Source organism: Hyperolius riggenbachi, chromosome 10 (genome assembly GCF_040937935.1).
Source record: "Hyperolius riggenbachi isolate aHypRig1 chromosome 10, aHypRig1.pri, whole genome shotgun sequence".
Taxonomy (NCBI): domain Eukaryota; kingdom Metazoa; phylum Chordata; class Amphibia; order Anura; family Hyperoliidae; genus Hyperolius; species Hyperolius riggenbachi.
Genome location: NC_090655.1, coordinates 234,779,740 through 234,796,524, shown reverse-complemented (window position 1 = coordinate 234,796,524; position 16,785 = coordinate 234,779,740). Strand labels below are relative to the sequence as shown.

Genomic DNA, 16,785 nt, shown 5'->3' with positions numbered 1-16,785 from the left:
AAGTATCCCAGGGTTTTATTTTATATTTAAACATTTACAAAGTAGGTTAAATGTTTTACTGTCTCTAATCAGTGACAGCCTATTAAGTGTCCCAGAGTTAGAAAAAGGTCAATAGTTCATGTATTTTATCTCTCCCTGCTATCAGAAGTTGTATTCTGCCAGGAAAACTTTATCTGTATTATAATGCCAATACACATTATTTACTATTGTTTTTGTGAGAAGGATATGGAGGCTGACATTTTTATTTCATTTTAAACAATATCAGTTGCCTGGCAGCCCTGCTTATCCTTTTTGGCCGCAGTAGTGTCTGAATCACACACCTGAAACAAGCATGCAGCTAATCCAGTCAGATTTTTATAAGAAACACCATATTTGCATGCTTGTCAGAGTATTAGAGGCAGAGGATCAGCAGGACAGACTCCATATGTGCTTTAACTTTAATATTCTGTTTCTCACAGCAGTACATAGTAGACATCTGCTCTGTGGAGGGTAGAGACTGAGACACGGAGGGGAGGGACAGGATGTGATGTAACTTACAGGCAGGAAGTGACAGGCAACTAGGAATACAGATAGAGACATTGCTGGAACTGGCAGCAGAGGAGCTAGTAAGACAGATATTTATTTATTATAATTTCATTGTTTTGCACTATTACTATACACTAGTAGAAGCTACTGCTACAAACATCTGTTTTTTTATACACACACCTCTTTCTATTGAAATAAACATGTTGTGGGGCAGATCCCATAGTAGTAGTACAGTATATGTGTATCACCAGCAATCACACAGCTTCACCCCGTGTACCAACCCTCTATTTCCATAAAATGGGCTCTGGAGATCTGGTGCAATGTCTAGCGAGGACGTGGTATGGTAGGGGTGTCTTGACACCCTGGAGAAAAGACACAGGAAACACAAAAAGGACGGGAGCCCAATAGCGTAATAAGTTTTAGTATAAGGTCTATAAGTGGTATAATGAATACCTAGAGGCTCCCTATGCTAATGAGGTTTTTCATTTGGCGCTGTTATTGGCCTGAGGAAGCGGGCTTAAAGGGAACCAGAGACGCCAGCGTTAAAAAAAGAAATAAGATTTCATACATACCTGGGGCTTCTTCCAGCCCCATAAGCCTGCATCGCTCCCACGCCGCCATCCTCCACTTCCTGGATCGGCCGGTACCGGGTCCCGTCACTTCCGGGGGACGCGGACAATTATCCGCATGCACAGGGGCTCCCTCCATACCCGTACGCTTGCGGCTGTGCACTATGCAGCCACACGCGTAAGGGTATGCCGGGAGCCCCTGTGATGCGGACAATTGGCGGCGTGCTGCCAACGGGACCCGGGACCACCAGATACAGGAAGCGAAGGACGGTGGCGCGGGAGCGATCCGTGCGTATGGGGCTGGAGGAAGCCCCAGGTATGTATAAATTCTTTTTTCTGGGGCCTCTGGTTCCATTTAAACCTGTGAAACGCGTTGACTGTGCTTGCTAATAAAAATCTTTTGTTGTTACAAAGATTTTGTTATTTGAGGTAAGCTACCTCCCTTTCTTTCATTTGTATTTGTTTTTAAAGTATTTCATACACACCAGGGTGCCTCTTTCACCCATATTGTGTCTGGCGAGGACGTTTGTGCCAAGGACTGCACATGTGTCCATGTACACTAGTGCAGGAGTTCCTGAGGAGCCCCAACGTCACCCCTTCCCTCCCCCGATAAATGGATCTATGCTTCAGATCAGGTGTTTTTGTGGCTACACTTGCCATGGGTGTGAAGATCATGATGGCCACAAGTGTTTTATGACCTTTGCAAGATGGGGGGCCCCACTAAAGTCCGCTAATTACCATCCAGTTTTGGGGGAGGTGTAGGACATTCTGAGAAATCCCCACAAACATACTGTACAAGCTCCAGGCTTACTGAAAAACTGAAAACAGCACACCGGCTCTTCAGACTCATCCACTAGACACTGATCTCCTGCACAGTGTTTGGGAACTGCTTAACTAGAGGGCTAAAGTCACATAAAATTCTTAGTACAATTTCCTTATTTTATATGGAACATTCTGCTAATTTGTCTTTTTCTCCTTTCTACTGTCTTGGGATGCCCTTGTCTATTTCCCCGTGGAGGAGGGTTAGTATATAGAAGGAAACAAGGAGCTCTATAAGGACACCATGATGGAGAATCAGCTGCCCCTCACATCGCCCGGTAAGAGGAGACTTTCATTTCTTGTAAAGGAGAGAGCAGTATGGAGGGTTCACCTAGATCCCCCATCATCTGATAATAACATAGAGACAATGTGTTCCATCAATGTGTTTCCTACAGATGGATGCAATAACAGAAACCCACTAGAGAGATGTACAGGTCCTCTTTATTCTCAGGATTGTCCCCAGGAAGACCCCACCACTCCTAATCAGGTAGGTAGAAGCTGAAAGTCTACAACTCAAAATGGATTAGAAAAAGTTTTAGACTTTATGTTTTTAAATACTCTGCTCACATTTTAAAAATATTATTTTCGATTTGATTTTTTGTTTTGTTTTGTTGTGTTAGGAGGAAAAAACAATATGTATTAAAGAAGAGGAAAAAGGAATGTATGTGAGGGGTGATCGGCAGGAGGGTGACATAATGGGGACAATTAAAGAGGAAGAAGAGGAGACATGTGCAGGCTACAGTTGGCAGTCTACGGAGGAGGGACAAATTGTGAATACAATAAAAAAGGAAGAAGAAGAGGAATATAAATATGTGAGGAATGAAATGCAGTCCTCGAAAAAGAATGAAATGATGGAGATAATTATAAAGGAAGAAGAAGAGACTTATTTGTGGAATAATCATCAGTTTATGAAGAAGGAGGAAAAGATAGGGCCAATTAAAAATGAAGAAGAGACATACGGGTTGAGTGATCAGCAGTCTATGGAGGCGGGTGACATGATGGGGACAATTAAGGAGGAAGCAAACGAGACGTATGTGAGGAGTGATCAGCTGTCTATGGAGGAGGGTGACATGTTGAGGACAACTAAGGAGGAAGCAGACGAGACGTATGTGAGGAGTGATCAGCTGTCTATGGAGGAGGGTGACATGATGGGGACAATTAAGGAGGAAGCAAACGAGACGTATGTGAGGAGTGATCAGCTGTCTATGGAGGAGGGTGACATGTTGAGGACAACTAAGGAGGAAGCAGACGAGACGTATGTGAGGAGTGATCAGCTGTCTATGGAGGAGGGTGACAGGATGGGGACAATTAAGGAGGAAGCAGACGAGACGTATGTGAGGAGTGATCAGCTGTCTATGGAGGAGGGTGACAGGATGGGGACAACTAAGGAGGAAGCAGACGAGACGTATGTGAGGAGTGATCAGCTGTCTATGGAGGAGGGTGACAGGATGGGGACAACTAAGGAGGAAGCAGACGAGACGTATGTGAGGAGTGATCAGCTGTCTATGGAGCAGGGTGACAGGATGGGGACAATTAAGGAGGAAGCAGACGAGACGTATGTGAGGAGTGATCAGCTGTCTATGGAGGAGGGTGACAGGATGAGGACAACAATAGAGCAGGAGGAAGAGAAGAAATGTTCAGCAGATATCAACGCAGGTAATTTTTTACTTTTCTTTGTTTTTTTTTAATTAACCTCTGTTTAGCAAAATGAAAGGAGGATGGGCTAAATTTCAGATGACCTGGAAGCATGACATGGGATTAAAATAGTAGATCTCGAAAACCGCAATGCCATATAATGGGCATGATGTAACACTGAGGCTCGGTCCACGCTTGTCAGGTTGCAGATCGGAATGTGTTTTAAACGGATCAGTTTTTCTGAAAACTGATCCGTTTTCAAAATGTTGTGCTTTTGCAGCATACGTTTCCAGTCCGTTTAAAGAGACACTGAAGCGAGACTAAATCTCGCTTCAGGTCTTATATATAGCAGGGGCACGTGTGCCCCTGCTAAAACGCCGCTATCCCGCGGCTTAACGGGGGTCCCTTCACCCCCAACTCACCCCCCGCAAAAGTTGGTCGGAAAATGGTCGCTCGTATTCTTCTTCCTGGAGGCAGGGCTAACGGCTGCAGCCCTGCCTCCAGTCGCGTCTATCAGACGCGCATCGCCGCCTCTCCCCCGCCCCTCTCAGTGAAGGAAGACTGAGAGGGGCGGGGGAGAGGCGGAGATCCGCGTCTGACAGACGCGCATGGGGCAGGGCTGCGGCGGTTAGCCCTGCCCCAACCAGGAAGCGCTCCCCCGCTGCACGGAGGGGGTTTGGGGGGACAGGGACCCCCGTTAAGCCGCGCTATAGCGGCGTTTTAGCAGGGGCACGCATGCCCCTGCTAGCTATGAGGTCTGAAGCGAGATCTATTCTCACTTCAGACTCTCTTTAAACATGTCAAAAACGTGTCCTTCCCTCCTGTGTGTTTCTATTGGATAAAGAGGTCTGCAAAGATGACGCTGAGGGGAGGAGCAGGCAGTAGGCAATCCGCTTTGGCATCCGTTTTGTGTGCAAAAGTTCTCTGTGTAGAGGGAGATCCGTTTTTGTGTTGCCTTTCATTGCCTCTGCGGGTATCCAGGCTCCTGAAAAATCGGCAAAACCCGGACTCTACATTCAGTTTTCTAAAACGGAACCCATGCATATGTTTTTTGAAGTGTATGAAAACGGCCACTAATTTTAACACTGGTATCCGTGGCTTGTCCAGGGCAAAAAAAAACGGAGCCATGGATACGGTTTTGAAACAAGTGTAAACCGACCCTTACATGATGTTTTGTAAGCCAGAATAAGGGTTTATTGACTAGGCTGTTTGATGCAAAGTCATCAACAACAACAAAACATTTGTAAAGCGTTTTTCTCCCATATGATCCAAAGCACATAAGCTTGTCTCAGATCAGTACATAGGGATGTGTACAGGGGAAATCCCAGGACCACAGCAGATGATAATATTTACATTTGATCCACCACAGGCAGTACCATCTTTCCCCATCTGGGCTCCAGAGGAAATAGCTAAGCCCTATCGGGTCTGCTGCACAGTAGAGCGGACCTGAACAGGCTCGGCTTATTCCACTGGTGCCCGAGGGGGAAGTTGGTACTGCCTGTGCTGGTTTAAAGGGACTCCGAGCACCTCTCAGGGGTATGCCTTTAAGACTCTGACCAGTACTGCAAAGTACTTAAAGATGCATACCTTTCTGTAGCTTGTGCTCTCCTCTTTCATTTGATGCCTGAATCGCTGTTCTACATCAAATAGTTTTCCTTCGATTTCAATTTAAAAATCGCGGCTGCCATCTTGGCTATGTCATAACTTCCATGTCACCCTGTCTTCTCTGTTAGAAAAGTGCATTACCGAGTGAAGCAGGAAGAGGAAGTGACCATTGCAAGAGCCTCCTCCAGAGGGGTCATAGCACGACTTTGTTGGAAGTCATCTGGCTTAAAGGCATGCCCATGAGAGGTGCTCGGAGTCCCTTTAAAATGTAAATATTATCGTCTGCTGCTGCGGATTTTCAGGGGGAGCCAGTGCTTGATTGCGACCACTGTGGAGATCAGGGGAAGCCTCATTAGGATCCAAAGGCTTTGCCCTCCCGAGGTAAGTACCCCCCAGGGGCTCTTTTTTTTCTTACAGATTCTCTTTAATGCTGTTCTATTACTACTAATGATAGTTCCAGTATTTGTATAGAGCTTTTCTCCTGTTGGACTCAAAGCAACTGTGAGACATTCACTAGAGCACACTCAGTAGGCAGTAGCAGTGCCAGGGAGTCTTGCTCAAGAACTCCTTACTGAATAGCTGCTGGATTACTGAATAGGAAGAGCCGAGATTTGAACCCAGGTCTCCTACTAGACTAACAAATCCATGACTGCTGCACGGGAAACAGTAACACACAAGTAACTGCAACATTTTCTCTTCAGCAGGGGGACCCGATGTTGGGAACACTTTGGAGGGACATCCAATGTCACATCCTGGGGATTGTGCAGAAGATAATGGGGCCACACATCATTATTCTCTTACTGAATGCACCCATCACAGAGGTTACAGTGCAGATAGTGGAATGGCTCCCTCTAGTGGTGAGGAGTCTTATGAGAAATCACAAGCTGTCCCCTCAGATATCCATCCGCCATGTCACAGAGCCGATACAGCTACAGATCTGTCTAATCAGGAGGAATCTTTTTCTGAGGCATCTCAGAGAGATAATCAGAAATCTCCATGTCAGTCTGAAGTCCTTCTTGCTCAGCACCAGAAGATGCACTCACACAAGCCGCCATTCTCCTGTTCGGATTGTGAGAAGTATTTTAGCTGGAAAGCCCATCTTGCAAATCAGCAGAGCGGTCACATCCTTGAAAGGCCCGAGTATTCTGAGTGTGAAAGCTCTTTTAAGTCACCATCAGACCTTCATTATCAGCAGAGCGTTCCTACTCCGCAAAGGTCCTATAATTGTAGAGAGTGTGGGGAAGGTTTCAGTTGTAAATCAGAACTTGTTACACACCAAAAAGGCCACACCAGTGAGAAGCCATTTTCATGTTCCAAATGTGATAAAAGTTTCTTGAGTAAATCATACCTTACAAGTCATTCTAAACGGCACGTCGGGGAGGAGTCCTTCTCCTGTCCAGAGTGCATGATATCGTTTTCTCACAAGGCAGACCTTGTTATGCATCAGAGACTTCATATGGGAAAGCATCCCTACTCCTGTTCAGAGTGTGGGAAATGTTTCATCCTCAAAAATTCCCTACTTGTTCATCAGAGGAGTCACACAGGGGAGCGTCCATTTTCCTGCTCAGAGTGTGGGAAATCTTTCAAACAAAAAGCACACCTTCTTGTACATGAGAGAAGTCACACAGGTGAGTGTCCTTTTTCCTGCTCAGAATGTGGAAAATCTTTTCGTCAAAAATCTGCCCTAATTGTGCACCAGAGAGGTCACACAGGGGAGCGTCCATTTTCCTGTTCAGAGTGTGGGAAATGTTTCAGTCAAAAAGGACATCTACTTCTGCACGAGAGAGGTCACACAGGCGAACGGCCTTTCTCCTGTTCAGAGTGCGGGAAAGGCTTCAATGAGAGAGCTACACTCATTATTCACCAAAGAACTCACACGGGGGAGCGTCCTTTTTCTTGTGTAGAGTGTGGGAAATGTTTTAACCATGAGAAAACACTGGTAAAACACCAGAAATCCCACTGCTGTTGATACTAATATAAGACATGGTGAATGTTCATAGCAAACACTATTATGTTTAGAATCAAACTATGATAAATTTGAGGAGTTGATGAAGTTTCAACCAAGGGAAAGCTGATTACATTTTTGGAAGAGTCTTGAGGGTGGAATCTGGTCTTGGCATATAATATCTCTTGGATAATCTTCCTGGCTTTGAACTCACTAACTTGGACTCGGTTTTGATAGATTTTAGTAAAAATATATTGAGCATCAATCAGACCACAAATGTACTTCTTGGTGCAGTACAACCCTTTGGGCCATTGATTCCCCACCATTCCTGCCCTATTCCTTACCCTTTAGCTCCTGCCGCACCCCGCAACTCTCCCCACCGCTCCTGTCTCAACCTTGTCCCATATCGCTACCTCCCCCACAACTCCTGCCCCAGCCCACCACTTTCCCCACCCCTCCTGCCAACCCTTGTCCTACACCGTGTAATGATCGCTGCTGCAGCAGGTGTTGCTGGAAGTAGTAGTGCTGCAGCTCAGGCAGTTCTGATGTCTTTCCATGCAAGCTGCATAGCTTTGTCTGTCTTTCCCTGCTGTCAGCTTGTGACTGATTATCATTCACCTGTGTGGGAATCTGCATGTCTGCTCCCATTGGATGACCTCAGTATAAAGATCTGCTTCCTGCAGGGTTTCCTTGGGTTTTCAGTTAAGCCTGTCTTGCTGTCGCTTCAGCCCTCGATCGTGTTTCTTGTTCTAAAGATACTTTGCTGGTCTTTGCATCATATGTTGGTTCATTGCCAATATATATGCATACCAGCACGTTTATTATTTTCCTTGTATTTGTGTTACGTTGATACATCAGTGTCGCTGATGTATACGTACACGAACTGTTTATATCCTGTGTGCAGTTAGTCAGCTTTCCAGCACGTTTTGGTAGGTTGCGCGTACCGTGACCACCCGTGCTGAGGTAGTTACCCTGCTCCTGGTTACCGTTTGTGGATTGCGTTCATCTCTGCGAGGAGATAACGAATCCTTCTGAATCCTGTCCTGTTACCGTTTGTGGATTGCGTTCATCTCTGCGAAGAGATAACGAATCCTTCTGAATCCTGTTCTGTTACTGTTTGTGGATTGCGTTCATCTCTGCGAAGAGATAACGAATCCTTCTGAATCCTGTTCTGTTACTGTTTGTGGATTGCGTTCATCTCTGCGAAGAGATAGCGAATCCTTTTGAGTCCTGTTCCCTGTATTACTCCAGTCCTAGTCAGCGTTCCTGCTTATGTCATATATCGGTTCATTGCCGATATATACATATGTTAGTCAGACGTTACAAATAGTTTCATTGATAGCTGTAATTGTAATACGCTAGGAAAACATACTTATTGTATATTTGTCTGTGTTACGTTCATCTATCTTGATCCTGCTATTTCCTGACTATCCTGTCCTGTCTTTGTGAGGCACGCCATCGCTGCAATCGCATTGGCTGCCTCATTCCAGTCTGTCTTGTTTTGGACGCTTGCTATCGCTAAGTAGCCGCTAGCTAGCAAGCGTTCATTCTGTCTACCTGTCCTGATCTCCTCAGTTCTGGTTTATGCGCTCAGCGCTACTTTGCGCTGAGACGTTATAATGAAAGCATTGTTTGTGGCTGTCAGATCTGCACCGGCTCTGTGCGCCACAATCTCCTATTGGAGTCAGTCCTCCCCTCCACTATACTAGTAGGGATAGCCTGTTTCCTTGTGCTGGTGTGTGTACCTCCTCCACGCCAGCTCATGCGTTGCATGCTGACTGTGGAGAATACACCACCAAGCCTTACATTATGAAAACCCCATTACCAATCCCCATTGTGGGGGGATTCCCAGAAAGTATGACACTGTTAATTATGGTTCCTGTTCCTTTAAGAAATTTGAAGAACTTAGCTCTGAAACAGAAAATGAGTTTTTCTCTGAATGTGCCAGGTTCGTGGCCAATCCTGGTCTCCAAGCGACTCCTGTTTCAACCTGGGCACTCCAACTAAGTTATATTTTGTTTAAAGGGGAATTATTCCAGTGGGCATTTGATGTTCTCAATCATTCCGATTTGAAAGAGAGACCGCTGGAATTTCTAGCGTTTGTGATCCATAACTGGTTGCGCATAGATCCATTGCCTTTTCCTCTTAATGAACTCCTGGCAGCAGGCCAATCAGCTACTCCTTCAATTGCTTGCAAAAATGTTCAGCAAGCAGAAAGTGTTACTGATAATTTTCCTGCAGCCTTGAATAAATCACCAAAAACAGCAGGGTCTAAGGCAAAACGCAAACGTTCTAAGAAACGTGTCCGATCTGCAGAGTCGTTATCCTTAGCGACTGAGACCTATAATGAGATTCTGCCATTAACAGATAATGAAATGCAATTGTCTTTCTGGGGAGTTAAATGGACTTATGAAACTACTAATGAACTTTCCTCCCTGGCTAGGGAAAATAAAGATTTTTGTTTAAAAGAATTATCTGAGTATGATTATGAGGAGATATTACAGAGTATTGAACAAATCAACTTATTTGTGAAGCAAGGAAAGTTTGCATACACTACAGTTCAGCACTTGCTACAGGTATTGGAGATTCTTAGGAATAAGGAATCTGCCAATCACCTGCTAATTAACCCAATATATGTCCCTGCTACAATCATATCTGCAAACCATGATCTGCCTGTTAAGTATGCTTGGAATCCTCCATTTGAGAAAGGAGAGATGGAAGCTCTGGTCAATGAATGGAAGAATGATTCAAGTTCATTTTGTCAATTTTACAGTGCAAAAAGTGAATTAGTATTGAATGCATGCATTAAGTCTGCCTATAACCTAATAAAAACTGGTGTGTGTGGGTATGACTTTGTGGCTCCATTGATTGATGTGTGGGAACTGATTTTGGATGATTTTTATGTGACTCCGAATTCGCAAATTTGGCGTTCTGACCCGCCTGCTTCAGCACCTTTGGCTGATTCAGCAGGTGATTCGGAGCTCTTTTTGTGTGAAATTGAAGTTCCTACAGTTCCACCCTGTACCATGGATAACTCAGTGTTACTTACCAGTAAAACAGAAGCCACTGATACATTCTTAACCTTGCCCTGCGCAAATTTCTCAGCAGAGAATCCAGAGGTCCTGCTGACTTCCGAGTCCAGCCTAGCCAGTACTCATGACTCTTTGTTCAGTGAAACAGACACCAGAAAAATCTTGCCTGCCTCTGCAAACACTTCTGCAGAAATTACCTGTGTTAATAAAGTTCAACTCCTGTCTGATCCAGCAGATGCCAATAGATGCACTACATCAGTTTCCGAGTCCCAGCAATCCTGTCTAGAAACCTCAGAACCCCAGCATCTGAATTTTCCAATTTTACAAATGAATGGTGATTCAGATGCGCAAACATTGTGTCTTGATCTTCCTGTTTCTACACCTCGCTCTAGTTTCGTGAATAGCTCAGAGCATCTGCTATGTGAACCTGAAATCGCAGAATTATTACCTTGTTCAGAAAATGTTCCAGTAAATTTGCCCTGTACCATGAATTGTGCAGTAGATCTCTCAAATGAAACTCAGGTCACAGAATCATTATGTTGTCCAGCAGGTGCTTCCATGGTTTTGCCCTGCAATATGGACTGTTCAGTGATCCTGTCCAGTGAAGCTGTGGTCGCAGAGTCTTATGCTTCACCCAGTACTTTGGATACTTCAAACCCTCTAGCAGAGGAGTCTGAGGCACTGCTTACCTCAGTTGGTGTTGCAGTAATATTCACTTGTCTAGCAGCTGTTTTGGAATTACAGTCTGCTCTAATAAAACTTGATGAATTTCTGCCCAGCAAAGCAGAAGCCATTGAAATACTGTCCTCGTCAGCAAGTGTGTTAGATACCTTGCCCTGTATACAGTCTGATTTAACCAATGTTGTTGAGTCCCTCTCCAGTGTTGTAACAGCCGAGGAACTCCACCCCTGTCCTCTGAATGTTTCAGAAGTCTTGCCCTGTAACATGGATAATTCTGATTCTCTGGTCAAAATAATAGAAATCTCAGAATTTCAGTCCGGTCTGATGAGTGTTCCTGAAACCCAGCCCTGTATCCTGAAAGATTCTGGTTCTCTGGCCGCTGTGGCAGAGGTTCCAGAGTCCCCTTCCTGTCCAGGGAATTCCTCAGTTTTGCCTAGTCCAGTGGGGGCTGCTGCAATACTGACTTGTTCTGCAGCGCCTCATGAGCTCCAATCCAGTGTATTAGATGAGTCTCTGTCCAGTCCAGAGGTAGTTGTGGAGTCCCTATCTGGTTCAGTGCATACATCAGAAGATTTGTCCTGTCTTGTTAGTGCCCCTGAATCTGATTTGTTACTGACTTTGCTGGAATCAGCGACATCTAAGTCTGATCCTGCATTCTCGTGTAAAAGTCCAGTAGTTGCGAAGTCTACTCATGATGATTTTTTTTTGGCCAGTCCTGGTTTTGGTCCTGTCTTGGCTGACCCTGAGGCTCACAGTTCCTTGACATGCCCAGAGGTTTCTCTTGTGCCAGTGTGCCCAGATGTTCTTTGTGTGCCAGAATGCCCAAGTGTGTCTAAGGTGTTAGCGTGCTCTGATGCTTCCTTAGTGGGAACATGTTCTGATGTTGCCAGTCTGCCTGCATGCCCAGAGATGGTTCTGGTCCCTGAAAGCCCTGATCTTGATGTTTGTCCTTGTGGCCCTGACTCGGGAATTGCCCTAGGTTCCATAGGGGTTCTTGATAGTTCTCCATGTGAGCCTAAGGGGCGTTCTGACCTATGGGGATCTCTTTGGAGCTTCAAGGTGTTCTGGGCGGTCTCTGAGAAAACTTGTCCTGGTGCCTTGGACTGGTTCAACAGTGGGTTTTGTGTTGGTAAAGACAGTCCCGGTGGGCATTGCAAAGGCTTTGGCGTTTCTGAACGGTTCCTGGAAGGCGGTGGGTATCGCTCAGGGAGTTTCGGAGGGCTTTCTTCTGGAAATCATGGTTCTGATGGGTGTCACACTGGGGCTTGTAGTACTGATGGGCATGGTTCTGTAGGTTCTGGTTCTGATGGGTCCAGTCTTGTGGGGACTGATTCTGGAATTCGGTCTTGCCGGGCTGTCCCGGTCATCATGAATTATCAGTCAGACTGTTTTGTTGGGAATTTCAGTTTTGAAAAGCGTCTGGAATCCGCTTTTAAGGGCGGGGGTACTGTAATGATCGCTGCTGCAGCAGGTGTTGCTGGAAGTAGTAGTGCTGCAGCTCAGGCAGTTCTGATGTCTTTCCATGCAAGCTGCATAGCTTTGTCTGTCTTTCCCTGCTGTCAGCTTGTGACTGATTATCATTCACCTGTGTGGGAATCTGCATGTCTGCTCCCATTGGATGACCTCAGTATAAAGATCTGCTTCCTGCAGGGTTTCCTTGGGTTTTCATAGCTTCAGTTAAGCCTGTCTTGCTGTCGCTTCAGCCCTCGATCGTGTTTCTTGTTCTAAAGATACTTTGCTGGTCTTTGCATCATATGTTGGTTCATTGCCAATATATATGCATACCAGCACGTTTATTATTTTCCTTGTATTTGTGTTACGTTGATACATCAGTGTCGCTGATGTATACGTACACGAACTGTTTATATCCTGTGTGCAGTTAGACAGCTTTCCAGCACGTTTTGGTAGGTTGCGCGTACCGTGACCACCCGTGCTGAGGTAGTTACCCTGCTCCTGGTTACCGTTTGTGGATTGCGTTCATCTCTGCGAGGAGATAACGAATCCTTCTGAATCCTGTCCTGTTACCGTTTGTGGATTGCGTTCATCTCTGCGAAGAGATAACGAATCCTTCTGAATCCTGTTCTGTTACTGTTTGTGGATTGTGTTCATTTCTGCGAAGAGATAACGAATCCTTCTGAATCCTGTTCTGTTACTGTTTGTGGATTGCGTTCATCTCTGCGAAGAGATAGCGAATCCTTCTGAGTCCTGTTCCCTGTATTACTCCAGTCCTAGTCAGCGTTCCTGCTTATGTCATATATCGGTTCATTGCCGATATATACATATGTTAGTCAGATGTTACAAATAGTTTCATTGATAGCTGTAATTGTAATACGCTAGGAAAACATACTTATTGTATATTTGTCTGTGTTACGTTCATCTATCTTGATCCTGCTATTTCCTGACTATCCTGTCCTGTCTTTGTGAGGCACGCCATCGCTGCAATCGCATTGGCTGCCTCATTCCAGTCTGTCTTGTTTTGGACGCTTGCTATCGCTAAGTAGCCGCTAGCTAGCAAGCGTTCATTCTGTCTACCTGTCCTGATCTCCTCAGTTCTGGTTTATGCGCTCAGCGCTACTTTGCGCTGAGACGTTATAACGAAAGCATTGTTTGTGGCTGTCAGATCTGCACCGGCTCTGTGCGCCACAATCTCCTATTGGAGTCAGTCCTCCCCTCCACTATACTAGGGATAGCCTGTTTCCTTGTGCTGGTGTGTTTACCTCCTCCACGCCAGCTCATGCGTTGCATGCTGACTGTGGAGAATACACCACCAAGCCTTATACACCGCTTCCTCCCCTACAGCTCCTGTCCCACCCTTGTCCCACATCGCTCCTGCCCTACCACTCTCCCCCATCCCCTCCCCCACAGCTCCTGCTGCCCCACCCCGCCACTCTCCCCCATTCCTCCTGCCCCACAACCCTCCCCCACAGGTACTGCCCCACACCGCTCCTGCCCTGCCACTCTCCCCCACCACTTCTGCCCTGTCCCCTCCCCCCACAGCTCCTGCCCCACCACCCCACTCTTGTTCCACACCCCTCCCTCCCCCACATGCCCTGCCCCACACCACTTTTGCCCCGCCACTCTCCCCCCGCCCACTCCGGCCTCACCTTTGTCCCACACCCCTCCTTCCCCCACACTCCTCCCTCACTCTTGTCCCACACCACTCCCTCCCACACTGCTCCTGCTCCGCCACTCTTCGCCACCACTCTTCCCCATCCCCTCCCCCACAGCTCCTGCCCCACCCCACCACTCTCCCCCATCGCTCCTGCCCCACAACCCTCCCCACACCGCTCCTGCCCCGCCACACTCTCCCCCACCACTCCTGCCTCACCCTTGTCCAACACCCTTCCTTCCCCCCACGCTCCTCCCCCACCCTTGTCCCACACTGCTCCCTACCCCACAGCTCCTGCCACGCCACTCTCCCCCACCATTCCTGCCCTACCCCCATCCCACAGAGATTTATAAACATGTCCTGATTATCTGGACTGGTAATAAGAGAGCTTATATTGTGCTTTTTTTTGTGTGTGATGATGCTCAGATGGAGTATTTGACGTTCAGATATAATCACTGCAATTAATAAACCTGTTTTCAGCTTCTTTATCTAGTTGTTCTTTTCCTGATTTATGTTATTTAACTCTTAATTTAATTAAAAAGAGCTGGTATCACACTGAGGTGGTGCGATATTTTTACTGCACCACAGCGCAGGACAACGAAAGTCTATAGAGTAGTTCATATTACCCACGGTGCGCAAGAAGTGCCCTATCTAACACGAGCGTATATCTACGTTGCCATGCGGTTCCTGCGGCGGACCAAAAGTCATGTAAGTCTATGGCGACATGCATGTTTTAAAATGACCCCCCCCGTATTTTTTCGTGTTGCACATGTGTGGAAGCGTATTTACCACTACACTTCCGCGCACGTCATTGATTGGCCAACAGGAAGTGAGCGTCACTTTCTGCTTGGCCAGCTGCCATACGGGGATTACTGCGTACTAACGTGGTAATCCCCGAATGCCTGTTTTCCGCCAATCTGCCGTCTAAAACCGGCCTACGGCTTTGCAGGTAAGTGCAGGTGTAACCACCATAAGGTCTGTACAGCCATCACTGCATATAAATGATAAAAGTGAGAACCTAATAAGGTGTAATGATCGAGTAGGGACGGTCAATGAGATACAAAGGATTCTGAGTTGATTCAGATTCTATACTAAAAATAAGGCAAGAAAAGTAATATTCAAATGAAGTTAATCAGAATCAACTTTTCTGAGTGATTTTTTTCCCTCCAAAGTGCTGAAAATATATTTGGTAGATGAGGCAAAAAATAGGTGAGAAGAAATTGTTGGTGAGAAGTGAATCAACTCCATAGCGACTTTCTTTTCAGCAACTATTGAACAAGATTTAAAAAACAGACACAAAATCAAGTTAATCATTGTGTAAACCTGGGATATTTTCAATACCGTTACTCTTGTTGTATGGACGGGTGGGTAGTTAAACGCACTTAAGGAGGAACTCCAGTGAAAATAATGTAATAAAAAAGTGCTTCATTTTTACAATAATTATGTATAAATGATTTAGTCAATGTTTGCCCATTGTAAAAGCTTTCCTCTCCCTGATTTACATTCTGACATTTATCACATGGTGACATTTTTACTGCTGGCAGGTGATGTCACTGGAAGTACCTGCTGCTTGCTTTTGTTTGCAGTTGGAAACCGCTGTAAACAGCTATAGCCCAAAATGCAACGAGGTTCACAGACAGGAAACTGCCAGGACCATTGTTCTCAGAGTTTCCTGTGGGAGGGGTTTCACCACAATAACAGCCATACAGAGCCCCCTGATGATCCGTTTGTGAACAGGGATAGATTTCTCATGTAAAAGGGGGTATCAGCTACTGATTGGGATGAAGTTCAATTCTTGGTCACCGTTTCTCTTTAAAGAGGAACTGTAACCAAGGATTGAACTTCATCCCAATCAGTAGCCCATACCCCCCTTCCCATGAAAAATCTGTACCTTTTCTCGAATAGATCATCAGGCCGGTCTGTATGGCTGATGTTGTGGGGAACCCCCTGCTACAGTGTGATGTCAGGACCAAGGTTCTGACAGTGTTCTGTCTGTGAACCTTGTTGCATTGTGGGAAATAATTGTTTTCAATTGCCAAGCAACCAGTATCTCCCTCTGTGTATATGTGTATCTATACAAAACCAACCTTTTAGCCTATCACATTGTTAGGTGGTGTGGTTATAGCTAATGGCAGTTGGTGCAGTCTGTTTTTTTTTCTTATCTGCCAGTAGTAAAGATGATTATATGCAGGCTGATTGTGGATCAAACAATATGAACAAATAACATGGCAAATATCAATCATTTCTTGATCTCTCTATCTTTTAACTTCTCACTTTGCAATGTATTGATTTATTTTTTTCCCCTTTCTGCTTAATTCCTCTTTAAAGGACCACAAAAATTGTAAAGTGTAAAATGTTTATGTGAACATATAAGAGGTTCATTTGTCCCAGAGTTAAATACATTATAAATTACGTTTTGCCTATGTCTCTGTCACTTACAGTAAGTAGTACAAATCTGACCATTCTGATAGTTGGACTACTCCATCTCCTCATGGGGAATTCTCAGTATTTCCTTGATTCTTTTTAAAAGCACCCCCTGAACCTATACAAAGATGCCAACCATCTTGTCTCCTGGTGTGCACACTCTACTGGAAGCTGCACTGTGCCACTGGCATCCAGGGAGTGTTTCAGAAAATAAAGGAATTCCTAGGATTCCCTAATGAATAAAAACTGTCAAAACTGTCCTATTTTTAATGCCTACTGTATGTGACAGCAAAATAGGAAAAAAAAATGTATAGGGTAATTTACTTAGGGACAAATGTGCATCTTATATGTATAGGTGTATGGGTATGAGTGTATGGGTATATGTATGGGTGTATATATATCTTATACACCCAAGGATATTACATTTGTTCATGCTAGTGG

At 45.4% G+C, this 16,785-nt stretch overlaps 1 protein-coding gene across 1 annotated transcript in view; it reads left to right on the top strand.

Moving 5' to 3' along the window:
• Positions 1-568: 568 nt before the first annotated feature.
• LOC137536938 (zinc finger protein 585A-like) overlaps positions 569-16,785 on the top strand; it is a 37,466-nt gene continuing 21,249 nt past the window's right edge. The window contains exons 1-5 of the mRNA XM_068259109.1: positions 569-605; positions 2,113-2,191; positions 2,309-2,400; positions 2,534-3,569; positions 5,855-7,117. Of these exons, the coding sequence (XP_068115210.1) occupies positions 2,158-2,191; positions 2,309-2,400; positions 2,534-3,569; positions 5,855-7,117 (2,425 nt within the window). The 5' untranslated portion in view covers positions 569-605; positions 2,113-2,157. The remainder of the gene's footprint in view (positions 606-2,112; positions 2,192-2,308; positions 2,401-2,533; positions 3,570-5,854; positions 7,118-16,785) is intronic.